The sequence below is a fragment of the Lacerta agilis genome, chromosome 10 (genome assembly GCF_009819535.1).
Source record: "Lacerta agilis isolate rLacAgi1 chromosome 10, rLacAgi1.pri, whole genome shotgun sequence".
Lineage (NCBI taxonomy): Eukaryota > Metazoa > Chordata > Lepidosauria > Squamata > Lacertidae > Lacerta > Lacerta agilis.
Genome location: NC_046321.1, coordinates 25,770,421 through 25,797,880, shown reverse-complemented (window position 1 = coordinate 25,797,880; position 27,460 = coordinate 25,770,421). Strand labels below are relative to the sequence as shown.

Genomic DNA, 27,460 nt, shown 5'->3' with positions numbered 1-27,460 from the left:
ATGCACATTTCACATGCACACAAGACACAAACAGGCACAACCCCACCACCACCACCACCAAGATGATCCATGCAGAAGAGGTGGGTTAGCGTTCCTCCACTCATAAGATGATCTCTGATAACCTAGGCAGCAGATGATTCTCATCTATGTTTCTTTTGTGTTTGCCTTCAAAATTGGTGGTGTCTTGGGGGACCAGAAAAAAATACAGATGAAGCCCAGAACTACAAGTTAGCCACCCTTAGTTGAAATTGTCTAACTGTAGGACCGGGCCCAGCCATGTGAGTCTTCCTGTCTCCTTCTTGACTCTGCGTTGTCTACCACAGTGCAGTGTAGCTGCCAGAGCAATGCACTGAGAATATTAGCGGCGACTCCAGAATTAGGAAGGCTTTGGCAAGTTATGTTCCGAGACGGCTTTTGTGCGGTCAGGTGGTTGTGTTAGTGTTAGACAAGAGAGCACTGTATGGCCTTGTTAGCAAATCCATGTAAATCATAGTTAGGCTTAACTATGGTTTAAAGGTGAACACATAGCATACTGGTGTATGGGGAGAATATTGCAGTCACTTTGCTCCTCTGCTGCTCCTATGGCAGGCATAGGCAAACTCGCCCTAGATGTTTTGGGACTACAATCCCATGACCCTAGCTAACAGGACCAGTGGTCAGATGATGGGAATTGTAATCCCAAAACATCTGGAGGGCGAGTTTGCCTATGCCTGTCCTACGGCTACTGTGCTGCTGGGAGCTCAATGATTTGTTTTAGTGGGATATCAGAAGCTGAGCTTGTGGTTTGTCACCCTCCAAATAGACTGTGAATGGTAAATCAAGAATAAACATTGTTTACTGCTCATGGTTTGTTTGGACAAATCATGAGCCTGGGTTTGGATGCAACACTAAGCTAAACCATGGCTTAGCTTCTGGTAGTGCTGCAGCAGCAGGCATGGACACACACACACACACACACACACACACAGTGACTGCAATATTCTCCCCATGCAGCAACACACTGCACATTCACATTTAAACCATAGTTAAGATGACTGGTGGTTTAATCAGTTAAATATCTTCTTCATTTGTGGGTTTTCCCAATATGGAAAGAGAATTGTGGGGGGAAAGGTATTAAAAATTAGGAAGTGTGCCACACTACTCATAGTAATTGTCGGGTGCAGATATGTAATCCATTAAGCAATTAAACTTGTAGGTTGTGGGTAATTTTGTGTGTGCTGGTAACCTGCCAGTTGACAGTGTAAAGAAATGACAGAATGTCTGAAATGGAATATCCATGTTTCAAGCCAGAAATCTATAGTATGGGCTAAAGGCCATAAACTATCCCCCTTTCCCATTTTTTGTAGTATTTCCCCAGATGATTTAAAAAATCTGGCTTTTCTGTTTATCTTACTGACCTTCTTACTAGCTATGTATGTCTGACATGTTTTGCCAAGGTGAACTGATCCAAATTACTATAATTCTGATAATTCTGAAATTTTGCTCGTAAGTTTCTCCTGGGCTCTTTGCTATCTCATTATAAAGAAAAGATCACAGACCTGGTACTGTAGTATGTAAATTGAAAATACATCTAGTTGTCTCCTACCATTTTAATCTGCTTTTTCTACCTTTTATCCTTGACCTCTTTTAGCTACAGTTGATGCTTTATCCAGTACTCGAAGTATTGGGATCATGCTACTGTATTTAATTGTATTGCAATTGTATATTCAGCTATTGAATTTGTTTTAGTTTTATCATGAGGGGCATCCATATGATTGATTTGGAATCCTAAACACGGTGTGGCCTGTCTTATAAAGAAAATTAACACAAATCCTTCTACTTTGCTATTGGATTGGGAATATATTGGTGTGGGGTGCATTATATTTTGCCTGAGTTTGGTTTTTTCCTAGGCTGGGAACACATCAGTTCTATATAACAGATGAAATTTAACCAGTATAGGTACAGCTGCTCTAAAGAAGCACGCTTAAAATTGCCACCAAATGTATGCTTTGTAGCAAAATACCTTATTTCATGGTGATCTTCAGAAAAACTGAGAAGAAATGTCCAGGCTTCCTGAAGCTGGAGTGTGGGGGCAGGAGAAGTGTGTGAGAGAGTTGTCTCTGTATATTTACACAAACCATGCTGAGAAATGGGTGTGGACAGGAGCTAGGAGGTGGTCACACTGATTCTTTTGCAAGTTGTTCATCTGATCCAGAAAAGGATGTCATGAGGTTGTTGATTTAGATTTATTTACTTGGAAACATATTTCATTGTTTTTTTTAAGATTCCATACTCAAAAGTGTCTAAATTTAGCTCTGGTTACTGTTTAGAAGAATAACTTTCAAGGAGACTGAGAAGCCTTGTATTGGGCTCCCCCCCCCACTTTCCCCTGAAGGGAGGAGTGGGGTTGCCATGGAGATTAGAACTGAGTGCAATAGCAGCATAGTTTAGAATTCCAGGAAGGAAGAGGGAGTGATGTCATCACATCCCAGTTCACTACTAGTTTGTTTGCCTGAAATAAAGCAAGTTCAGTTAGTCATGGAGGAAACTGCATATATTTCTGAAAATTACCGATTGTATTCTGAAGCAATATTGTATGAATATTGTGAACAGATATAAGCTTGCTTCTTCTTTTTGAGACAGAGGCTGGGAACTGCGCATGGAGGCTTTTCAGCTCCCTCTTTCTGCAGCCCTGTATCCCTTGATATAATCCCTTGGAGGTATGGAGCTTAGGAAGCAGCACCCAGTGAAGTGCAAGGGGCAGCAGCCCAGCAAAAAAGCAGCTGCAGTCCTCTCCCAATCCTTGCCATTTTTAAAGAAATGTCCTTTGGAAGAACATTTTATCATGCAGTTGCTCTCTCTTCAGAGGCCTCTCCCAGAAGTCTCTGAGAGGAAGCAAAGCTTTTCCCACCAAATTAATGGTGTTGGATACATGAGTCTGCTTTCTCAAAAGAGCTGAAGAAAATGGGCATGACAAGGCCTGGGCTCTTCCAATGGAACTTTAGCACTTATTGTCTCTTTTATGAATAAAAACGTACATACCAAAAACAAACAAAAAAACCACCCTGCTGAGCAAGTGAGATGGTAGCTGGAATGTAATTTACAAAGCACTTATTTAGTGGAGCTCTAATTTGACCAGGTAGTTTAGACTTTACCCTATGGAGATGGCATCCATTGGGACTTGGTGGGCATCAATGCCTTTGGAGCAGCCCTGTTTCAGTTTATAGATTCTAGAGGTAATGTTTGTTCAATGCTGATGACAGGCATAGGCAAATCGGTCCTCCAGATGTTTTGAGACTACAACTCCTCATCCCTAGCTAGCAGGACCGTGCTCAGGATGATGGGAATTGTAGTCCCTGAGGGCCGAGTTTGCCTATGTGCTGATGAATGTCAGTGGTTGGGAGAGGTAACAAAATTAAATATCAGGCAAGGGATAAATTGGTGTATGCGAATACTATTCACTATTTATCTTTCTCACCAAAAGCCCACCCAGCAGAAACCTATGCTTTAAAGTATTTCAGGATATTCTTGGTATTTGCTAAACTACCCTGTGAAAAGGGTTTCACTATTGTAGAGTAATGACAGATGTCTCACTATTAACTTCTGTGTGTACATGGCCCACAAATAATATAAAACTGCTAATGAATTGTTTCAACTGGGCCGCTGGGGATTGGGTGGGCGATAAAATGAATGCAATCATTAAGATACAAACTTCTTGTTTTTTTGTTTTGAAAAGGGCATCTAAAAACCTGAGTCAAGTTGATTTACAAAACATTAAAAACAAAACAATATCCAAACAACAATTCCCATAACAATACTGAAACCACCTGCCCCATAAATATAGCTGAGTAATCGCTGGCAACAGGACCAATTAACAAAATGCCCATAAAATGGATAACTAGTCAGCACATGTTCCATCAAAAAATGTGGAGCAGAGGAAGGTCTTACCCCATAAAAACATAGCTGTGCAAACCTCACTGGGAAGAGCATTCCTAAATGGTCCCACTGTTTTCTTTCTCGTCATTATGCTCTGCTCTTGGAAGAAGCACTCAGAGGAGGGCCCCAGATGCTGATTGTAGGGTATTTATAGGTTCATGACAAGCTCTTCTGTCAGGTATTGGGGTCCTGAGGAATGTTAAGCTCATTAGTTTAAATCTAGCACTTAGAATTGGGCCCAGAAACACATAGACAGACAGAATGGGTACCATGTAGTCAGATTGTCTGATTGCCATTATCAATCTGGCTGTTGCATTCTGCATTGGCTGCACTTTCTGAACCACCTTCAAAGGCAGCAATCTAACCAGGAGGTCATCAGACTCCTAAAACTAGTTATCCCTGTCCGCAGGGGGGTGGAAGCTTCTGTCCCAAAGGCCACTGTGGATTTAGTTGGAACCTTGATAACCACAGCCAAAATGGTGATTGCAGCTAAATGGCATGTTCACATCTCCAGCTGAATAGGTATATAATGAAGGACAGTATGTTGCTACAATATAAAAAGTAACTGAAATGGATTGATTAAGAAAATAAGCAAAGACCAGCGGGTAGACTGGTCACCTTTTAATTATATAAACAGAACTCGATGTAGAACAGTGTGGTGCTTTTCACTATGCATAGTGAATTTATGAGCATAGGTTTATGCTGTATCTTTCATGACAGTTTATATAATTTAATATTGTTGTATATTAAAAGTAAGATTTTAGCGAATGTTGAAAAACCATGTGGGAATGATTAGTGCAGTCAATGTAAAATGTAGCAAACTTTAAATCTCTGTGCCCTTGTTTCTCCCCCTTTCCCCTCTATATAGGAGAGATCAAATAAATAGAAATGCCCTTTAGCAGTAAACAAAACAATGAAATATCCCATGGCAGTCTGATTTCATTCTAACTGAATTCCTCTGGAAATGGCTGCTTGTATGCTTGTAACAGCAGTTGAAATACAATTCAGCTTTGGCAGAAGTGAGCCAGGAGGGAATTGAAGTTAACTGTGGCATTGTCTTGCTGGGCTGTGTGATTGTTGTTGGAAGGCAACCTGTTTCTGCTGTTCGCTGTGTGTGGTGTGTTTCTATGCCCCTGAAGAGCAAGGAGAATTACATGTTCAAATGGTTAATGTTGCCATTTTCCCTCTGTGAAAGTTTCCTTGAGTGTATGCAATGAAGTCGGTTTTGCTTTGGGCTGCACTTCTGCTTCCTTTTTCCTTTTTGGATCCCCTACTGGCTAACAGGGATTTTCTCTGTACTAGGTATAAAGGGATTGTTCTGCTGTCCTCCTAGGAGTTTAACTCTTTGTAACAGTTTCTCACCCTGCTTCCTTTCGTTTCCCACAATAGCAATTCCTGTAGAGAATAATTCAACAAGAGACACCAGCAAGTTGCTGACCTGTAAAATTGGCAGCACCAGAGACTTCCTGGGGAAACACCACTGCTGCCAGTAACTTCCCCCTTTCCCCATAGAGTGCGAGATTCAATTAGTGTTACAGCAGAAGTAGCAAGGAGGTTGGAAATCATGTAGAACCCATTTTTAATGGGGGGGGGGGAGAACCCATTTTCTCTTGGACTTCATTCTACTTACCATATTTTAACTGATAGCCTATAACCCCCCCTTTCTCTTCTGCCTAAGTAAGGTGAAGGTTTTTGCTGTCTCTTGTCACTTATTGTTCAGCAACATTCCCAACTGTCTAAAATGCAGTATGAACTTTTGTTCTTGAAGCTGCTGGAACAGCCAGACGTCACTTGACATTGTCATGAAGACATGTGCATATGCTGCTGTAGAGGCAGAGTGTTATTTATCTGTTCCTTTTCTATATTATTATAGTCTTTTTCCTCTTCTTTTCTTAATAGATAGCCTCTCTTTTCCTACATTTTATCAAAATGGGTAATATCTGCTTTCTTGCAGAATGAGCCTCTGACTGCCAGTTATCATGGATATCCAGGAAGAGACAGTCAGGTAAGAGTTACTTTTGTTCCCCTTCAACACTGTTGCTTGTTATCACTATATAAAGAGTGTTTTGTCAGGGTTTGTGATTTTAATATTCCAAGGGGTGGACAGTAGCTCCATAGGAGGAAAAAGGGAATGGCTGGCTTTTCCTTCACATGGATCAGGTCTTTGAACCCATCTCCTTTCGGGCTTCTGAAAGTACACCATAGCAGAATGTACTTCTTTGCTGACTAGAGAACAGGAGAGAAGACAGCTACCAACACCATTGCTGGGATAATGATGACATGAGAAACTGACCATGAATGTGGAAGTAAGTAACTATGTACTATGGCAAGGGGGATATATTTCCGCTTGGTTTGAGATGGGGTAGCCTTGCAAGAAGGTGAGGTGGAACAAGAGGCTCCAGTAGCTGCCTAAGAATGAGTGAGAATGAAGTAAGCGGCTGCTCAACAAGGAGTCTTTCTGGAGCTCCTAGGGCAGCTGTAGAGGATCCTGGTGTAGAGATAGGATCCTGGTGTAGAGATGGGATGCTGGTGATAATGAAGCTCCTTCCCTCTAGCTGGGGCTCTGGTGTTTCTTCCTTGATTAACATGATGGATCATTTTCTGTGGCCAAAAGGTAACCCATCATGTTTATGGAATATCATCATTTGGCCTATGCTGATTGAACATCAGGACAAGTTACTATGTATTGTAGTCCAGCAACAGCAAGAATTTCAGGTGAACCTGTCCATGAATTATGCTGGTGCCCAACCTGGATAGCAGCAAACAATTATGCATTGATTTTCAGTTGTGAATTGACTTGTGATATTTGATGCCTTTAGGGAGGCCACATTGAATTTGCAGGAGGCTCTCAATTCCTCACATTCCCAGAGCACAGCATTCAACAGATTCCCTTGACCACGGCCGTCTTAGGCAGATCGGCCGCCATGGCGGTGATCCCTCCGGCGCCCCTGACGTGCCGCCTCTCCGCCTCTGGGGCCACCTCCCTCCCGTGCTGGCTGCCCCTTGGGAGGGGGGGTGGGTGAGCGGGGGATGAGGGGCGTGACGCTGGAGCGGCGCGGGCTCTGCGCGCCCTTCCAGCGCTCCAGCTGGGGCTCTCCGCGCGGGATGGGAGGCGAGGGCGGCTGGCTCGCAGCCCGCCCGGGAGCGGCATGGGGCAGCGGCTGCAGCGCCCGAGCGCCCGCCCGCCCGCCCGCCCGGGGGGTGGGTGGGTTGGGGAGGGGGCGCACACGTATGCCGGCGGGCTCGCGGGGCGCCCCTGGGGGGTCCGGCACCCTGGCGCACTGTGCCAGTAGCCCCTATGGATAAGACGGGGCTGCCCCTGACACCTCAAGAATGTGGAAAGACTGCCTTTGATTAACCCAAGGGACTCTGGTGCTGTTCAGGTGCAGCAGCAACTTCCCAGTGATTGATTGGTACCCCCCCCCACGCCCCAGAGTATGCAATAGCCTACATAGTTTTTATACTGCCTGTCATATCAGAGAAGACCTCTTGAAACATATCAAATGGCTTATAGGCCATCCCAGGCATGGGACTTCAGATTAACCTCCAGAAAAAGGACACTGAGTTCATAGAGCTGAAATACTTGGACCCTGTGCAGAAGGAGGCACTCTTGAGTCTTCATAGCCCTTCTATCAACAAGAATGTCCTATAGGGCCACCAGGAAGAATACCATGTTGGGGATAATAAGCAAGCAATTCCTATGAAAATGATAGAAAAGAATGCTGCTGTCAATGTGATTTGCTGCCATTGCCAAGGCAACAGCTTGATACAACCAGTGCATGAAGACAGGAAATGGTGATGCCCATCACTGTGATGATGGGAATGCTTTCTTGCATGTCTGCAGGATGGGGCTAGGAAAGGGAAGCAAGAGCTTGGAAGCAATAGGTGGCTAGCCACTGAGACTCCCTGGAGCTTTAAAGTTATTGCATTATTGTTCTGAGTCATCTGGTGACAACGGTGACACAGAAGTAAAATCCTGTTTGTTAAGCAGTTCATGCCCGCTTTTCACTATGGCTGCCATAACTAGCTTTTCTATGTAAAATGCATTTTTAAATTTATGGTAAATAAGAGAACTTGGAGCTTTCTGCCAGTGCTTGCTCCTAATAATTTTAGATGCTTTTCACATAACCCTCAGGATTATATTTTAGGACCATGTATCATGGCATGGAAAAGGGAGAGGGTAATAGAGACTAAATGTGACACATGGCTGTGGGAAAGGGTAAAAATTTAAAAAAGAATGGTGGAAGATGGGGGACAGAATTTTAAAAAATGGTGAAGGAAGTGTGTTGAGAGTAAAGCCACAACACTTGAAATAGATTACCTGAACCAGTGAGGGTTGATAGAAAGGCAGCCTGTTCTTGTTTTTAAAAAACCATCTACCCAGCTAAATAACTACATCATTTAACTCCTTGCTGATTCCTCCTTAACTACCTGTTGATAAATAGATTGTTTACTCAGGCTTTACTTCCTTCCTGCTTCTTCTCCAAGTTTAGTCAGTATGAGATAAAATGTGTTTGTGTTAACTTCCCGGCTCCATGTTAGCTCCATGTAAAACCTATATTAGAATGGCTTGGTTTGCCTTGAATAATAAACCTTTAAAATTTCTTTATCCTTTCAACCAGCAGGCTTACCAGATGGTTTCTTTCTGCAAAAATGCTGCAGTATCTTTACCAAACTCCAACAACTGTGACATTAGAATACTAACTAAATCATGTCATTAGTAGGTGAGGGAAAGAAGCACAACTACTTAGAGACTGGTATTATTACTCTAGTGACAGGAGTGTATTCATAGTCAAGTGTCAAGTACGGAGAGATTGTCTAATGCTGATTAATGTGTATATACCACCCTGTCAAAAAAAATCCACGATAAATGCTATTTGGACAGAATTAGAGAGCCATACAGTGGTACCTCAGGTTGCGGACACAATCTGTTCCGGGGTGCCATTCGCACCCCGAAAGTCCGCAACCCGATCAGCGTTATCGCGCTTCTACTCATGCGTGACCTGTGCAGAACGCGCAGCGAAACCCAAAAGTAAACACGCGTTTGTAACCCGCGCCATTCGCAACCCACAGCAAACGCAACACAATGTACGGCTGTATAGAATTCCTCGAATCCACTTATCCTGTAGCACTGCTTATCATTGGAGGAGACTTCAATGCATGTATGGGTGTTAACGATGTTAACTTATACACCCGTTATAACATTTTATTGCCCATTCCGGGTCGCCCAACCACTGCCACAGTGTCCTTTCTCTTGGTAGATCAAAATGAGCAGGTGACAGCACAGGTTGCAAGGTTTTTAGCTGGGGCAATTAGAATAAGATCCACTATTTGACTATTGATTCAGAACCCTAAAATTCCACAACAGAGTCCAACACAGGACATGATTGAAAAAGCTAGTAATTACTTTCAAATTCACCTTGTCATATGCAGAGTTAAAAACTTCTCTTAAGACCTAAAAACATAAGAGCTGAGAGCGACACCACACAATAAAAACAAGAGACATTTTATCTGTATGAGCCTTACATACTGCAGAAGTAACTTCACTTTTAAATGTCACTTTCCAAGTTGATCCACTTTATACAAAAATATTTTTCATCTTTTCTATGGGTTCAACTTTTGACTGGCCTTGAGGTGCATTTAGTCTCGCTTGACTCTTATGTGGATTCATTTCAGGCTTGGCTTTCATTAACAAGGTTTCAAAGCTTTTAACTAATCTCATTGGGAGCTTCTAATATGATAGCAAGTTCTCAGTAGCAACAGGAGAGATCTGATGGGATATAGATAGCCATGTGTAATCTATCACTAGGTCTTGTGCCATGTGGGTGGAGTGCAGCAGACCAAGCTATCTTAAATTAGCTCTGTATTAGATGAAAATGTGAATTAAGGTAGTTATATTTTTCAGAGCTCCCTGTCTTTCTTTTGCAGCAGGAAGCTTATCAGGAATAGCATATATCATACTAGATTTACTTGCTTTTTCAAGTGCAAGTATAGGTTTGGGAAACATATGTGCCCACATTTCCCCCCAAGGTAAGTTAATTTTGAACAAAACTTTTACAATATGCATTATTGGTCAGGTTTGTAAGGCCATTTTATTTTATTTTTTAAAAGGCCTTTAGTGGTGTTACCAGCAGAGACCCCAGAACTTGGAGCTTTCATTTTTGAAAAGCAATTCTCTAGCCTTCCTAGAAAGTTATGAAGCAAAATGTGCAGGTACCCTTCTAAGTTAAAATCTGGGAAAGGAGCCAGTGCCTCTGCTCCCACCTGTCAGAGTTTTCAGCCACTGAATGAGTCAGAGCTGCAGTTGATAAGAGAGTTGCTTGGACACCAGGCAGTAGGAATCCCCCGGGGTCATAAAGAGCTGTTGTTTCTCCCTCTTTTCTGCTTTTCTCTTATTTTCTAGTCTTTCAACACACACATTTGCTACTCTTGTTGTTTGCTGCCTGCCAGCCACATGGAGCAGTTGTCAGGCAGTAACTTGAGAGGACTTTTTTTAAAAAATGTGTCAATTGAAGTGAGGGAAGAAACACAGGGATCACATATCACTTGTTTTGCTGCCTGCTGGCTATTTGGGAAGTTGACAGGCAGCTGGTTGAGAAACTTTTTGAAATGGGGGTGGTGAAGGAAGAAACATGGGGATCTTCCTATCGCTGCTGTGTTAGTTTTGTTGCCTGCTGACAAGGGCCTCAGTCGAATATTGGTGGTTTTTTTTGCATGGGGGGGGAGTTATGGCAATCCTTTCATTTCTGCTCTATGCCTCACAGCAGGGAATGTTTCAAAGTTGTTTTTTGGGCAAGCAAACCAGTGCAGAGGCACCATCATTATTAATACAGTGGTGCCCCGCTAGAAGAAAATAATTCGTTCTGCGAGTGTCTTCGTAGAGCGAATTTTTCATCTAGCGAAGCGGCAATGCAGCGCGGAGGTTTTCGCGCCGAAAAAAATTCGTCTTGCGGGGCAGCCTTCCGCTAGCGAATGCCGTTCGTCTAGCGAGTTTTTCGTCTAGCGAGGCATTCGTCTAGCGGGGCACCACTGTACAACCTTTCCCCTGATAGTTTTGAAGTTGTTTTGGGGAGGGGCATTTAGAGGCATCATTTTGTTAACATTGGCCAACAGCAGGGATTGCTTGGGGAGGGGAGAGCAAAAGCAGAAACCTTATTATCCTGTACTGAAACTCATCTAATTTAGACAAGCCTGTATATTACATTGACCCTCCAACATCACACTAGTCTGGGGCAGTATTCAACTATTTCTCTGATGAGTTTTTAATGTATTTTCTGTGTATTTTCCTTACATCTCTGATCCTTTCCATTCCACAAAGATAGTAAGTAAACAAAAAGAGAAATACTAACCAGCCAGTAATGTCTTTGCATGGCTGCTGTTGTAATTCAAAATTATTCCTGGGTTTGATTATCTTTTCCAGCTGTAATACCAGCAACAGATAACATAACAACCAATACGTAGTAGTGTCTGGAAAAGAAGAAAGTTTTCCAAACTTTTTTTGTCTCCCCCCCCCAAAAAAGAAAGGGACCACCACTCCATATTTTTAAACTGTTTTATGTTCCCATCTCATCTGATTTACTGTCTTTTTGGAGGTGGCAGCCATTTTATGTTAGAGCACATCCATGGCAACAGCCATTTTGTGACTGGCTTCTTTCACACCTCAAAATTCCAAGCATGCCCCCAGACCCCCCCAAATTGGTAAAAGCAGGTATTTTAAAAAAATTGATTATGATTAAAATGAAGGGTAGCTAAAAAAAAAAAAAAAAGAGGTAAAGCACATGGAGAACATTCTGGACAAATAAATAAATGAACTTTTATTTATGCCAGGGCCGGGCTCAGGGCGGCTAACACCAAATATGAATTACAATAAAATGTAGTAGAAAAACAACAACAACAACAAAACAACAAACAGTTAATTAAAATACGGCTTAAAATACAGCTTAAAATGCAGCCTCATTTTAGTAGTAGCCCATAAATCAAGACCATAAAGGGAGGAAACATCAGATATTCACCCAAGCCAGCAATCCATGCTGGTCCTACATGGGCCAGCAAAAAAGCCAAGGGAAAAATTATATACCAAATCCAATGTAAGGGGTCCGGGTGAGTATAAGCCGAAGGCCAGGCAGAACAGCACTGACTTGCAGGCCCTGCGGAAAGATGTCAAATCCTGCAGGGCCCTAGTCTCTTGTGACAGAGCGTTCCACCTAGAGATGTGAAGGCCCGGAAACACCCCCCCCCCCGGAAAAATTAGGAAAAAAAACCCGTTTTTTCTGAAGCCTTTTTTGTTTTTCCCCGAAAAATTGGAAAAATTGTTTCAATCCAAGCAAACATTCAGTTTTTAGAAGTCTATAATAACTGTGATAATGACAGACACAGCAGAGTAGATGCAGAAGCAGAGACTGAAACTGATACTGATCATTACAGCTCAGAAAATGATTCTGATTAAATTTCATGCCCATTCATTGAAATTTAGTCCCACTTCCTTCTTCAGTTTTCATGAGAATTTTTTTTTAATACTGTGGAGAGGAAATATGAATAATTGTTACTTCTGGATTTTTAAAAATTGTTTTGTGGAGCTTTTTTTGTTTTTTTGTTCCACATAAACTAGTAAACAGTTCAGGAGATTGTTGCTACATTTGTTACAAATACAAATAAATATTATTTCAAAAGTAAATTCTGTTTGTAATAATTGTTTGGATACACTATATTTTAATATGCTTGTTGTTGTTCAGTCGTTCAGTCGTGTCCGACTCTTCGTGATCCCATGGACCAGAGCACACCAGGCACCCCTATCTTCCACTGCCTCCCGCAGTTTGGCCAAACTCATGCCAGTCGCTTCGAGAACACTGTCCAACCATCTCATCCTCTGTCGTCCCTTCTCCTTGTGCCCTCCATCTTTCCCAACATTCAGGGTCTTTTCTAGGGAGTCTTCTCTTCTCATGAGGTGGCCAAAGTACTGGAGCCTCAACTTCAGGATCTGTCCTTCCAGTGAGTACTCAGGGCTGATTTCTTTAAGGATGGATAAGTTTGATCTTTTTGCAGTCCATGGGACTCTCCTCCAGCACCATAATTCAAAAGCATCAATTCTTTGGCAATCAGCCTTCTTTATGGTCCAGCTCTCACTTCCATACATTACTACTGGGAAAACCATAGCTTTAACTATACGGACCTTTGTCGGCAAGGTGATGTCTCTGCTTTTTAAGATGCTGTCTAGGTTTGTCATTGCTTTCCTCCCAAGAAGCAGATGCCTTTTAATTTTGTGGCTGCTGCTAGTTGTGATAATTTTATGCCCATTAAAATTGTCCATAGTTGTATTTTTGTTTCTAAAGTAACATAATGACTTTCAATCTGGAAAAGAAAAAAGAAGTGATAATGTAGCATTTTTTTCAATTTTTCTGAAAATTCCCATTCCCCCCGAAAAAAACAGAAAAAAACTGGGTTTTTTCCTGAGCTTCAAAATTTCCAGAAATTTTACATCTCTAGACTTCCACCATGTCGGGGCCAGTGCTGAAAAGGCACTGGCCCTAGTTTAAACCAATCTAACCCCCTTGAGGCTTGGGGACCTCCAGAGTGTTGTTATTTATGGACCTTAAGGTCCTCCGCAGGGCATACCAGGAGAGGCAGTCCCGTAGGTACGATGGTCCTAGGCTTAAGCAAGGTCTAGAAAGAGTCAAGTGGAAGGTGCCTGCCTGATGTCAATAGTCAGGGAGTTCCAAATCTAATTTAATTTAAATTAATTTAATGTATAGTATCTAACTATCTGTATCTATCTATCTATCTATCTATCTGTCATGTATCTATCTATCTATCTATCTATCTATCTATCTATCTATCTATCTATCAAAAAGCTCCCTTGTTTGCACATTCAGAGAAGTTAAAAGAGGAATATGGACAGTATTTCAAAGAATATTTAAATGACTTGGCATTCCTATTTGTGATGGTGGCTCTGAGTTAACAATGACATTTTGCCACTCACAATAAAGTGCAGCATTTTTAACTGTAAAAATGTCTGTCTTTTATTTAAATAGGCTTTTGGCCTCTAAGATTATTGGTTTTTCTCTGCTGCTCTGTATTTCAGTCTTTATGTTTTAACTGGCTACCACCTTTTCATTTTTTATCTGCCATCAGCTATTTTTCTTTTGGTTTATTGTGAAGGTGCTTATTTATTTTGTATTAGATTTTATAGTTAGACACCTCATTTTTATGGAAAGACAGGATATAAACGTCATGAACAAATTATCTGAATTTATATCCTTTTCCATCCCAAGATTACTTCTGCCTGGCTTTTAAACCCATAACTTCCAGCAACCAAATGATCTCAAATAATGTAGCAATTTTGCAACACAGTTCTCTTCCCTACTGTAGTTTCTTCTACTCACATGAAATCCAGTCTCACCAACCTACATCATTCTCTCCGCAGAGTCATATTTTCCTTCCACCCTAATATCCTATTTCATCCATTTCCAAAACATCTAAAATAGCATATTAACGGCCATTCTGAGAGTCAGGTTATTGGCTACATTTTTTAAGATGACAGGCAGGTTGAGAATCACTCATGTAATGGCCCTTAGGACAATGCAGGCTATAATAGTATTGCAGAAATAATCCCATAAACATTACCTGGAGGAGGGGGAAAAATATTCCCTTCTGACTTGTAAACAAAAGGCCAAGTGCAATAAAGTTAAATCCTCATTGTGTTTTGAAAATGCACTCTTAATAGATGAAATTACAATTCAAGTATCCTGATATATTAAGCAGAGAGTGGTATGTATTCATGACTGATTCATATGAACTTTAAAATGACTAGTACTTTACAAGGTAGTTGGTTGTAGAGAATTTCTATATTGGAGGATGTATTAAAAACTTTTTGAGTAACCACATTCTGCGTCTTTTCTCTCTCTGAAGTTTGCTAAAATCTCAAAGTTGTCTTTCTCATTTTTGCAAAGAGGGTACCTTTGGTCTCACTATGAATGCTTAGCAATGTCAAGAATAGAACTTGGGCAGATGCTGTCCAGATTTATTTTAGTTCTGTCCATGCCACATGCATTGCCTTACAAATTTTCTATGTGGTGCTTATCTTTGTAAATTGCAAATTTTGCTAGGTGATACCTCTTGACCTTTTGTTGTTAACTGAATACCCTCTAGTGGAGGAACCTTATGTATGCCTGATACAAACAAATTTATAGGTACATAGAAAGCAGCATTATACCAGATCATATTCTTGGTTCATCAAGTTCAGAATTGCCTACGCTGGCAGAAGCTCTCCAGGGTCTCAGGTAGTGCTTCCAACCCTAGCTGCACATGCTAGGGACTGATCCTGGAACCTGCAAATCAGCTGCTCTACAGTCTTTCCGCAAGAAAAGTCGGTATGTGCATTGGATTTAAAATTGTTTTTATATTTCAGTTGTTCCATACAAGTTTTATCGAATTCTGAAATTACTTTAAGGTGCTTCATAGAAGCAATTAATAAATGAAATACAGTGGTACCTTGGTTCTCGAACGGCTTAGTTGTCGAACAAATTGGCTCCCGAGTGACACAAACCCGTAAGTGAGTGTTCCGGTTTGCGAACGTTTTTTGGAAGCCGAACATCCGACGTGGCTTCCGCTTGAGTGCAGGAAGCTCCTGCAGCCAATCGGAAGCTGTGCCTTGGTTTTTGAATTGTTTCAGGAGTCAAATGGACTCCTGGAATGGATTAACTTTGAGAACCAAGCTACCACTGTATTTTTTATTTTTATTTTAGAAAACAAAGAGGCTGCCAGTTTCATGTCTCTGGTTCAGATGTTAATATCTAATATTCTTAATAGTTAGGAAATTGCAGGTTGATATAAATCAGGCTCCTCAGGCTTGGCCAGTGCTCCCAGTGTTCATTTATGCTTGTTTTGTCTTCATAGGTTGGTCCTTTTACTTGGTTGGAAAACCCTTCATTTACTGCAAGAATCTAAAACATAATGATCTCTCCATATGACTATACATTTCTAGATACAGAAAGACTCATAGAATTGTAGAGTTGGAAGGGACACCCCAATGGTAATCTAATCCAACCCCCTGCAATGCAGGAATCTCAACACACAGTCTCCCATCCAATAGGAAACCATACCAAACCCTGCTTAGCTTTGCAAATGTGCCAGCAGTTTATTGCTACACCACAAACTCTGCAATTGATTAAGTACACAGTAGTGGCTGAGTTTTTAGTTTTTAAATCTCTTAGTTCCCAGCTGGACTACGTTTTGGGAAGTAAAAAGAAAGCACCTTTCTTTAATGTATGGAAAAATGTAGATGCATTCTGTTGTGAATGGACTTCTATTTGCCACATGTCCAGAGCAATATTTGTGGTTGTGACTACTCTTTGCCATGAGAGGGCACTCATTGCACAGGAACTGCACAGGGTCTACTGGAAACAGATTCAGTTCTAAAATATTCGTCTACAAGGATCATGAGGGGGGAACAAGGCTTGTGCACAGTGGTAAAGACAATAGTGTTTTTCTGTTCTGCAGTAGTATATCTTGGCTATTAGGGCAGGAATATGTTAATACCATTGGGTGGCTGCTTATGTGATAGGGTAGCAGCTGAATTTGGGAATGGGCACTAAAATTAGGTAGCCTTGTAAATGTGTTTTGAGTACATACAGAAAGAAAAAGCGGGGGTTTGGTGGAGTATTGAGTAAAATGAGTCTTATCTGTGGGAATTATGAGGGGGTATAAATAATAAATTATTATTATTAGTATTAGTATTACAACAAACAACAAAGTTTCCTGTCTTAGAGCTACCTAGTAAGGCCAAGATAGTTGGAATTGGAGAAAGACAGCAAATTGTAAAGTTCTTTCTCCTCTATTCTGACTGTAACTTCTTAGAAAACACAGTGACTTAACTTGGCCCTCCTTCACACTTGAGAAGCCAAATCTTTCCCCATAAAAGAGCAATTTATTGTCTCTGCTCTGTCCCCTTTTCACAAATGCTGGATACAGGGGGATTCTCGTGCTTTTCTGTAAGGAGTAGCAGTTCAGCCTTCCTGCTAGCATTAGGATGAATACAGAGGAGGAATGAGACAATAAAAACTCCCCAGATTTTTCCACTATTCTGGCAGCTACCTGTTGAGCAGTAATAATGGTTTGGTAGCTTCTCATTGGAACAGAAGCTGGAATCTTCTTCCATTGCAGATGGCTCAAGTCTGTGTTGAAGACTTGTGTTCATTTAAAGCACCAGCTGTTCCTTTTTGAATGGAATGCATTTTTTGCTTCACAGATTAAGTATCTTGTTAGGGTGATATGGGTGGGTTTATATTCCAGAGACTGTGGTCTATAGCACTAATTTTCTGGCATTGGAAAAGTTCTTCCTTTGTGGCTAATATTAATTGCATGCTGGATTGTGTGCTGCAAAAAAGATGTAATTAGAGGATAACGGCTTTCTTTCTAACCAAGGTCAAAGTCTCTTTCTCCCAAAGCCTTTGGTAAAAGGAACAGAATCATCTGACAGCCTAAATGAAAACCTGAGCAGATGCCATTTTGCTATTTACCAAAGAGGGTCTTGTGACCTGTGCAGTCTTCCACCTTCCCTTTCAGGAGTACAGCCAATCATAAACAAGTGACCTTAGTCACTGCCGCCACCCACACAGAAGATAGCTTTTTCGTTCTTAACAGTTTTTAACTGTTTGAACTCTTTTTGGCCCTTTATGGTGATGAACTGCTTTCTGTTGCCTAAAAAGTCCTAGGTTGCACTTGCATTACTTTGTAGCGTGGTTTTTGACAAGAGTGTTTGTGAGGACAGCTGTAAAATTATAACGGGAAAACTAAAATGTAGCTGTCAAGTTATATCTCCCAGCCTTTTATCTTTCTTCCCTATTAGCAGCTTAGGAGCTTGGGACGCACGTCTTTACTTCTCTACAAAGCCTTAAAAGGAGCCATTTAACTTCAACATTTAGATAGTGTACTGCATCTAGACATCTTAAAGCCCCTTTGAGGTTTTTTGCTTGCTAAATGTTCAATTCCTTGCTCATAACGAGTGATAGGGATATCTTTCATCAAAGTAGCATTTCTCTTGTGAGAATATCTCAGTTTCTCAACACTTGAAACATCAATGTGTTGTGACTTGGAAAATACAACCCCCTCTGCAAGTAGTGCTTCTTTTTCACTTACAGTACGCTGTTGGAATGTGGTTGTGCAAGTGTCACGAGTATCTCGTGGATACCTGTGTTACTTTTAATTAATGCTAGCACAGCTCTTTCCCTATATCTTGCCCTATAAGCCTAATTCTTTGGAAGCTGAACAGTTCTTCTCTGTAGTGCTTGAGTGTAGTAAATCTTCTTTTCTTTTCATTTCTTTTCTTTTCTGCAAACAAAAATGATACTGCAATCCCATACCAGTTCAATGCCTTTAAAGATTTGTGTTTTTACTCTGTCATTTGAAATTTGTTTTCTTCCTTCTCAAGAGCAGAAATGCACGTTTCATTGAATAAAAGAAGATATTATATTAATTGTAAAAATTCAGCCTTCTACCTTCACTGTTCTATGTATTTGATAAATACCTGTTGGTTTGTTTGATTGCAGGCATATATATTCCCTTCTTTAAAGGGTTTCTCCTCTCCCTTTGGTCTGTGCAAATTCTTACTCAGGCACCAGTCTTTCCTACTGTTATGCCACTCTGTAAAATGCCATTTAAGTTTGAGATTTATTTAAATAATAATAATCAAGCAGTAGTTATAAATTTTGTGAAATAAATAAATAACATAAATTTGATGTTACTATATAGATGAATTATGCATACTTTAAACCTGTGGAAGTTTGCTAACATAAATAAACTGACACTTTATTTCTACAACACTTCTGTAACCTATTGCGAAGGCTAGATAAATGAATTTTGGAACATAATTCTTTCCTCCTTTCACCTCCATGTCCAAGGCTTATAAAGGTCCTTACAGAACACTTAATTCTAAGTGATGTGTAGTAAAAGGAATGACAATAACTCAATGTAGATTGAACATGTAGAATATGTTGAAAATGGAACCAGCAAGGGACTTCCGGCTGGCGACGCCATAGCGGGTGGTCGGGGCTGCTTCGGCTGCGAGGCGCCCGATCCATCCCGGGGGTTAGGAGCCCCGCAACCGCAAAGCGGGGCTCCGGTTGGGGTGCGGGAAGAGCGTCCCGCACCCTGGGCTCCCCGGCTGCGCCCACGGAGGCTCCGAACCCTTCCCTTGCCCCCCCTGTAAAGGGGGAGTGGGGGTGAAGGGACAACGGAGCCGGGCTTACGGGGATATGCCCCAACCGGGATGCAAATGCGGCGACAAAGCCCGCGGTGAGCGTCTTAGTTCTACCTTTGAAGAATGGAGCCAAAGGAACCCGGTGGTCGTGAGTAACTAATTTGACCAGAAATCGAGCTTTTGGAACGATCCGGGGGAAGGAGAGGCAGCCTGCCTTCTTCCCTTCGAGTTAAAGAAGCTAACCAATTTGAGCAACTGCTGCTACAGGACTGCTACAATGTGCTTAAAATTGATACATGAGACTGGCAAACTTTTTTCTTGGGAAGTAAATTAGTGGAAAATATCTCCATTTAAAGTTGCGGTATCTGCGCTCCAGTTTAGGAAAATGGCGATGAACAGAGAGGCAGGAGTAGAAATTTGATACCCACTTCCTCCCCCTCTACCAGTATGCTGGGCTTCGTCCTTGAACTGGTACTGAACTCTGGACTAACGGACGAACAGAGGCTCACTGCTTTGAAGGTGGAACTGCTGTACAGGAAAGTCAAAGTCTTGTGTGGGGGTCTGAAAGAGAACCAATTGCCCACAGAGGAGGCTTTTAAAACTTTTAACACTTTGGAAGAAAGTCTTGCCAAAGAGCTGAGAGGGTGTCTGGGAAGATGGAGAGAAATGAGTGAGCTACTTCGGAGAAGAAACTCGCCTTTTGGGGGTGGCAGTCCCAAGGCGACGGTAAGATTTGTTATATCCAGTCCCCGAGGTGTGAGCTCGGGGGCCAGGGACAGAGAATTATGGTTTTTACAAGAAGAAAAGGAATGCTACAAAGAACCGGAGAAGCTGAGAGACGACGAGATGGACATCCTGGAGCTCGTGGCAAGGAGAGTTTTGGACTGTGCCTGGATCTGTGGACGCTTGGAGAGGGAAGCCACAGGGAAATTCAGTGTTGATGCCACCAGGAGAAGAATAATGGACAGAGGGGGTGTGGGGTGAAACACTAAGTAAAATTTGAAGTAGCCTGTCATGGAATTTTGAAATCGGAGGGTGAATACTGTCAACAATCTTTCTGTTTTTTTTTGTTTGAATATGAAAGGAGATATTTTGAGTTACTATGTTATTAGCAGCAGTTTAAAGGATAGAAGAGATAGATATGATATAAATGATTGGTGAAGATTTCAATGGAAGAAGAATTATGATGAGATATTACTACGATGATGCATTGTTAGTTAAATGTTGAATATATAATTGTGTGTAACTATATAATTGAATTTGAATTTCAGGAGAAATGGTTATAAAATAGATTAAGGATATGAACTCGAAGGAGAAAGGGCAGGGGAAGTCAATGGTCAAGATATGGAAATAGAAATTTTCTTTTTAAAGAAAAGATGCAACAAGAAAACTTGACACTGTTTGTATTTGTTTTATCAATGTATTTGTTTTGTATTTGTTTAATTGTAGGTGTGGGTGTGGGTATATGTTGTTATAAGAAAAAGGTCAATAAATTCTTATAAAAAAAAAAAAAGAAAATGGAACCAGCAAGGAATGGAAAGTTGTCCTCTACTCTTAGCATAATCCTAATACATCAGTGATGGCCTGGGAGTCAGACTCTGATGCTGAACCTGAGGGATCCCAGCCTGCACAGGATTCCCCGCCTCCAGAACCAGCTGAGCTGGGGCCAGGGCTTGAGCCTGAAGGATCCCCACCTGTGCTGGATCCCCAGGTGAAGACATCAGCAGAATCTGCTCTGGCTCCTGATGGGAGGGAGGACCCATTGCCTGCAGGTGCTCCACTCCCAGCCTCTTCAGAGGAAGCTGAGGCATCCCCTGGGTCCTGTAACCCACCAGCCTCTCCTGAGCTACAGAGGCTCAGGGCAGAGAGGCGAAGGGAGTTAAGTGTCTGCAGGAGGAGTGCTCGCCTCCAGGCCCGGAGGAGAGGCGAGTCTCCGGAGGATCGGGACCGCCCTAAGCATAGGGCCAGATAAAAGCCAGCCACCCCCAGCCCAAGTTGCGTGAGCAACTTAGTTGCAAGCGTGTGCTCAACCTGCAACCTTGTGCCTGAACCTGAACCTGCCTTGGACCTTGACCTGCTCCCTGCCTTGCTCCCCGCCGGACTGACCTCCTTTGGACCCCTAGACCCAGGACTGGACTTGGACCTCGCTTCATGGACAAACCCTTGGGGCCAGCACAACATCTCTCCCAACATTTATGAAGTCTGCTTTGGTTTATCAGATTATCCTCTATAACATGTAACACTATTTATCTGTGTCTTCTAGTGTATTTACCGCTGTATGGCCATATTTTTATCAGTGGGATTAATTTTTCTTCCGTGAAAGATTTGCTGGAAACTTCCGTCGTAGAAAGACATTAATCTTCAAAAATGAAGGAACCTTACAAAAATCATACATATATGTTGCAATGTAGTTGGTTTGTTTGCTTTATTTACATTACAGATGGTGCCAGGCTTTGTCACTTGTTTGGTGCCAGATGTACATTTTTTTCCACAGAGGCCAAAAGTCTGCAATGTTGCCCCCCCCCCAATTGTGAATAAACTTTTATACAAACTACCAGTAGTTTAGGAGAACAGCTAGATTTAAGCTTTGGGCCCAAGCTCAGAAAAGCACATGGGGATGTGCGTGTCTTGAAACAAAATTTAAAATATATAGCTTTGTTACTCATTTCTCTGTTGCTTGCACACATGCACCCATTGTGAAAAAGAAAGGGGTGGAGGATAGAGAGGCAAGGTGTGAGGAGCGGTGCAACATACATACAAAGAGCAAACTCGGTTCTCTTGATTGTGGATCCTTTTGTGGCCAAGGCAACAGGGACGTGGGTGGTGCTCTGGTCCTAAACAACAGAGCCTAGGGCTTGTTGATCAGAAGGTCTGCGGTTTGCATCCCCACGACGGGGTGAGCTCCCGTTGCTCAGTCCCTGCTCATGCCAACCTAGCTGTTTGAAAACACATCAAGTGCAAGTAGATAAATAGGTACCTCTCCGACGGGAAGGTAAACGGCGTTTCTGTTGCATTGCTCTGGTTTGCCAGAAGCGGCTTAGTCATGCTGGCCACATGACCAGTAAAGCGAGATCGGCACCACAACCCAGAGTTGTTCGCGACTGGACCTAACAGTCAGGGGTCCCTTTACCTTATGTGGCCAAGGCAGTATCATCTGTGTGCAAGAGGAAGCAGGTTTGAGGGAACCTCAAGGTCTCTTATGTTCCTCTTATGAAGACCTTGAGGTTCCCTCAAACCTGCTTCCTCTTGCGCATGGATGGTGCTGCCATTGGATGCATGTAAATCGGTTGTTGCTTGTATGTTCATACCCAATGCAGGTCTAAATTTAGTTAGAATAACAGTACCAATAATTGTTTTTATAAGTGAATAGGAAGCAGCAGCATACTTCTCTTAATGGTTCATCATCTAGGCAGTGGGATTTAATCGCTGCTCATCTACTGATGAACAGCAGTTATATCCTGTCAAAACTACTCTTTGAAGCAGCTCACACCTTTCTCCTGCAAGTGGACAGAAGTGCCTCCCTCTAACCCAGTGTTTTTCAACCACTGTTCCGCGGCACACTAGTGTGCCGCGAGATGTTGCCTGGTGTGGCCGTGGGAAAAATTGAAAAATTACTTTATATATAGTCAATATAGGCACAGAGTTAATTTTTTTAACATTTTCTAATGGTGGTGTGCCTCGTGATTTTTTTCATGAAACAAGTGTGCCTTTGCCCAAAAAAGGTTGAAAAACACTGCTCTAACCCCTCACAAGAGAAGTGCTAGCTGTTTCAAACAGTGCTTTTGAAAAGTGTTTTAAGGCAGTCCCCATGTAAAGATAGAGTGGCTAGGCTACATTGGACTGCTTGGCCTCGGTGTTTGCAAGTGATAGCCGTGGGTGGATTTCTCCACGTCACTGCTCTTGCTTCCACCAAGTTGCTGCATTTTGCAAACAGTAGCAGCGAAGTGGAGAAGCTCTGTTTGCTGGCCTCACTTGCAAACTCCACGCTTGTTTCCTCCTTCCCCCATCAGTGATGGGGAGGGGAGAAATTAGCAGTTCGGCAGCCCGATGCTCAGCTTTTCAAAGCGCCATACATTGGGGCATTTCCCCTGTGGCATTGTTCCTGCTACATGTTAAGACCATTTAGTATATATTAAGGAGGCATTGTGGAAATTCCAGGTCATGTCTGACAAAGGAAGGATGTTTCATGCAAATTGTGTGTGTGTGTGTGTGTGTGTGTGTAAAAAAGGACCCCTGACCGTTAGGTTCAGTCGCGGACGACTCTGGGGTTGCGCCGCTCATCTCGCTTTACTGGCCAAGGGAGCCGGCATACAGCTTCCGGGTCATGTGGCCAGCATGACTAAGCCGCTTCTGGCAAACCAGAGCAGTGTACAGAAATGCCGTTTACCTTCCCGCTGGAGCAGTACCTATTTATCTACTTGCACTTTGATGTGCTTTCAAACTGCTAGGTTGGCAGGAGCTGGGACTCGAGCAACGGGAGCTCACCCTGTCGCAGGGATTCAAACCGCCGACCTTCTGATCAGCAAGCCCTAGGCTCTGTGGTTTAGACCACAGCGCCACCCACGTCCCACACACACATACACACACACACACACACACATGTATATACACATATACATACACAGAGACAAAAAAAACTTGTAAGTGAAGGTTTCCCTTTTATGCTCAGTAAGCTGTAATGAAAATGCTCACCATCAATGCTGATCAAGCAAGAGCGTGTGCCTACTAGCAAGAATATCTATGCAATTTAATATGATAGATTTTCGGGTGAGGTTAACAACTTGGGCCAAATGATGCTTGGGGGAATACTACCTGCTTCAACCTTTATCTATGCAGAAAATGATATGAAGGATTGCTTCAGTCCCATCAGATTGATACTACTTTTACAAGAAAAAGCGAGATCTTGTGTGTTACAGCATTTTCCTTGTTGGCTTTAGTGTTTCTTGATTTTCTTCTCAGTTTTGTTTTGTTCCAGGCTGTCTTTTGTAATTATGAGGACTATAAAAGGTGTGTGATTAGATATGAAATTGACGTTCCTTTAGCGCAGAACTATATATATTTTTAAAAGCACAGGGCTGCAACCGGAACTGTTTCATGACACATGGTGTTATCTCTACTCCCAGGTTAATGATTCTACCCATCTTTCTGATGAGTGACACTGGAATAGCTCAGTTGGTACAGCATGAGACTCTTAATCTCAGGGCTGTGGATTTGAGCCCAACATTGGGCAAAATATTTCTGTATTGCAAGGGGTTGGACTAGATGATCCTTGTGGTCCCTTCCAACTCTACAATTCTATGATTCATATATCCTTATATCTGAGGCTCGGCATCAGATTTCTAGATTCCAGCCCTACTTTGAAGGGGACTGAAAAGCAAGTTTAAGAGCGAATTCAGGGTTCTTAAAACATGTTCTTATACCACAAAACAATTATTAAAACAAGCTACCCACCTACCCTTTCCAGAAACATGAAGTCACATTATATTGGAGATTACAGTGGAATACTTCCTCCCATAATGTGACCACCTTACCACAGGTCCACCACATGGGCTAATGTGAACCCAACATCGTGCACCCCTTCAATATATTTTCCTTTGTCAAGGCTGAAATTGATTTGAAGGGGAATTTGCCCCACATGGCTGCTAGTCTGCCTCTTCAATAGAAATTTGCCAGCCTGACTCCCACATACCGGTAAGTCACAGCCCATTAGCTGTACCCATGTCCACCCAGCATAATATTTTATACAGCTTAGAAACCAGCCAATGTCCTTTCTTCCCGCTGAGCCCAAAAACTTTTTGAATAAAGTGAGTTCAAGCCATCCCTGGGTGGGCTTGAACTGCCAGCTTTCTGGTTAACACACTACCCATTGCTGTTTTGCATTTTATAAAATGCAGCTGAATGTAGCAGAAATTGCAGGTAGGAGGCCAAGGTTTGAACAGGATTTGTTAGACTGTGCATATTTGCTATCTGGGGCCTTGCAATCAAAAGTATGGTATGTCTCCCTCTAAGGAGGGAATCAAACCAATCAAACCTGTTTCTCCTGTTTGCTGGAGCAGTAGTTTGAAATGGAATTAGTGAGATGAGGTGACACTTGTCTTTTGGGCACTGGGGATGGGATTGAAACAGTGTGCTACCAAAGGGCCTGTTGAATCTTGTCTTCCTGGTCCTGCTGTACACCTCAAGAACGAGTGTCTCCTTTATGCTCACTTCCGATAATCCTCTTGAAACTGTGGATTAAGACGCGAGCGCACACTGCAAGAGGCAGTTCCCCTCAGCTACTTCTAAGCAGAGAAGATCCCAGGGCATTTGGAATCTGAGGTTCTCCTTAGAATTAAAAGCCAGCCCTGGTACTTTCTTTTCTTTTTGAAAGGCTGAAAACCTTTTACCACAGAGTAATTCCTAAAGCAAAACGCAACCTTTTGTTTGTCTTTTGTATTCTCCTCTCATCCTGCCAAAATGTTTTCCCCGTCCATCTCCCTTGGTAGCTCTAGGGCTGATTGCACAGACAATTCTCTTAGCTCTAAGACTCTTGTGGTTTGCTCTGTGCTTTAACCAGGTGAGTGGCAAATTCACAAATACGTATCAATAGTTAATTAAATAGCTTTTCTGCGGTGACTACTGTTGTTGACTGGGGTAGGCTCAGCTAGGGTATAGCAAGACCAGCAGACTCGGCTGTGTGCTCTAGGTTATTTTATGATTCCTGTATAGGGAGCTGAGCTTGAAAGGCGCTGGAGAGAAGATTTAGCTTCCACCGACCTCAAAGAGTGAGGTTTTCATTCACGTCAAAAGAAGCTTTCTTTTAAAGTAATTGCACTCCAGCATTAGGACCTGGCTTGTGTTTACTGCTGACCCCACCCTGCCTTGCCTTTTTCAAGAATCTGAAGCAGCGATTGTGTTTTTAGAAGCAGGATGACAAGAGCAAAATTCCCCAGAGGCAAATGCAGAGTGTGAGCTGTATACACACCAGTAAAGACAGACACACAGGGCTGGGAACTCCCAGAGAGAGGGAGGGAAAAACGTAAGCAGGAGAACCAAGTGAAGCAGGAGGGGGAGAGCTTTTAACTGACCTATTTTGATTCTTCTCCCATCCTCCACCCACCCAAAAGCACCTTGGTGACCACGCATTGTTGACACCTCCCTGGGATCAGCTCCCATCAACTACTGGGTTGGAATTGCCCAGACTGACATGATGTACCTCTGGGTGAGTAGAGATCTGTGTGAGAGCTTACACGGTTTGCACATATAAGGAGTGGAAAGCTGAAGATTCTGTGCAACCATGTGCACACTCCTCTTTTGGGCTTTGCTCTCTTTTTTTCAGCCCCTCCATAATGCCAGGTATTAGTTGGCCCCTATTTAAAAATATGGAGATGTGTAATTAAATTATTGTTGAGCACAGTGCTTTTGGTGGAGAGAGCGAGAGTGAGCGAGCAGGAACTTTACAAACTGCCATATTCTGGCACCTGTAGGTAGGAGAGACAATTTTATTTTCTCCATAGGTGTCAAGCAGTGACACAGATTCTTCTTAGGTGGGTGTTTTGGTGTGACTGGTGGATGCTACTAGCAAAGAAGGGGATTTGACAACTGAAATGTAGATAATGATTGAATTCTAGCCAAGGAGGAAGTAAATCAAAGGTAAACTGCAGTTGTTGTTGTGCATGTGGTCAGAGGCTGGATGCAAGGACACCTTGTCTACAGTGCTAGAATTACCAGAATGGAACACACAAATGTGTAACCTTTCTTCAGTTAGCTGATGCTGAATTACATAGCCAGACTTGATCTGTTAGAGTAGATGGTTAAGTTATAAATAGATAATTCAATGTGATCTGCTCTTGTTTTTCAGAACAAGCAGAGTGGGGAATACCCTGTTCTCCAAACTTGGTCATTATTTCAGTGCGGCAATCTAAATTTTGTATCATGGAATTTATGCTGCTTTCAAAATTAATTATGTGGCATGTAATTTCCCGCTTGTAAAACATGTTAAGCATTGTTTAGCTTGTTATAAGTAGTCATAGAACTTCTGAGTCTTGGTATTGGTATTGAAATAAAAATTACACATAGATATAAAGGTGTTCAAAGGGATTGCACAGACGTTTAAAGCAAAGAAACTGAAAAGGCACTAAGCAGAGTAGAATCTGAACTGAAGCCTGGTTTCTAGATCCAAATAAATTCTGGAATCACAAAAAGCATATTGTAAATGAATATGATGCATGCCAGTGTAAATGTTTCCAACTTCTATAATTTATTCTGAAATCAGCATTTGGGTTTGTAGAACTTTACATCACCCCTCCTTTTTTTTTTTGCAAGGTGCAGTGGGAGGAGCAGAGCAAGAAAGGAACTGGAGGCCTCAGGGTA

At 42.2% G+C, this 27,460-nt stretch overlaps 1 protein-coding gene across 12 annotated transcripts in view; it reads left to right on the top strand.

Moving 5' to 3' along the window:
• The window catches only part of RBFOX2 (RNA binding fox-1 homolog 2), a 169,692-nt gene that overhangs the window by 26,529 nt on the left and 115,703 nt on the right, over positions 1-27,460 (top strand). For 10 of the 12 annotated variants that reach the window (XM_033162574.1, XM_033162573.1, XM_033162568.1 and 7 more), the window contains exon 2: positions 5,870-5,920. The exons of 1 other annotated variant lie outside the window; for it this stretch is intronic. In XM_033162574.1, the coding sequence (XP_033018465.1) occupies positions 5,870-5,920 (51 nt within the window). Of the gene's footprint in view, positions 1-5,869; positions 5,921-26,279; positions 26,310-27,460 lie in introns of those variants that run through there. One more of the 12 variants, XM_033162580.1, reaches the window with a different exon arrangement.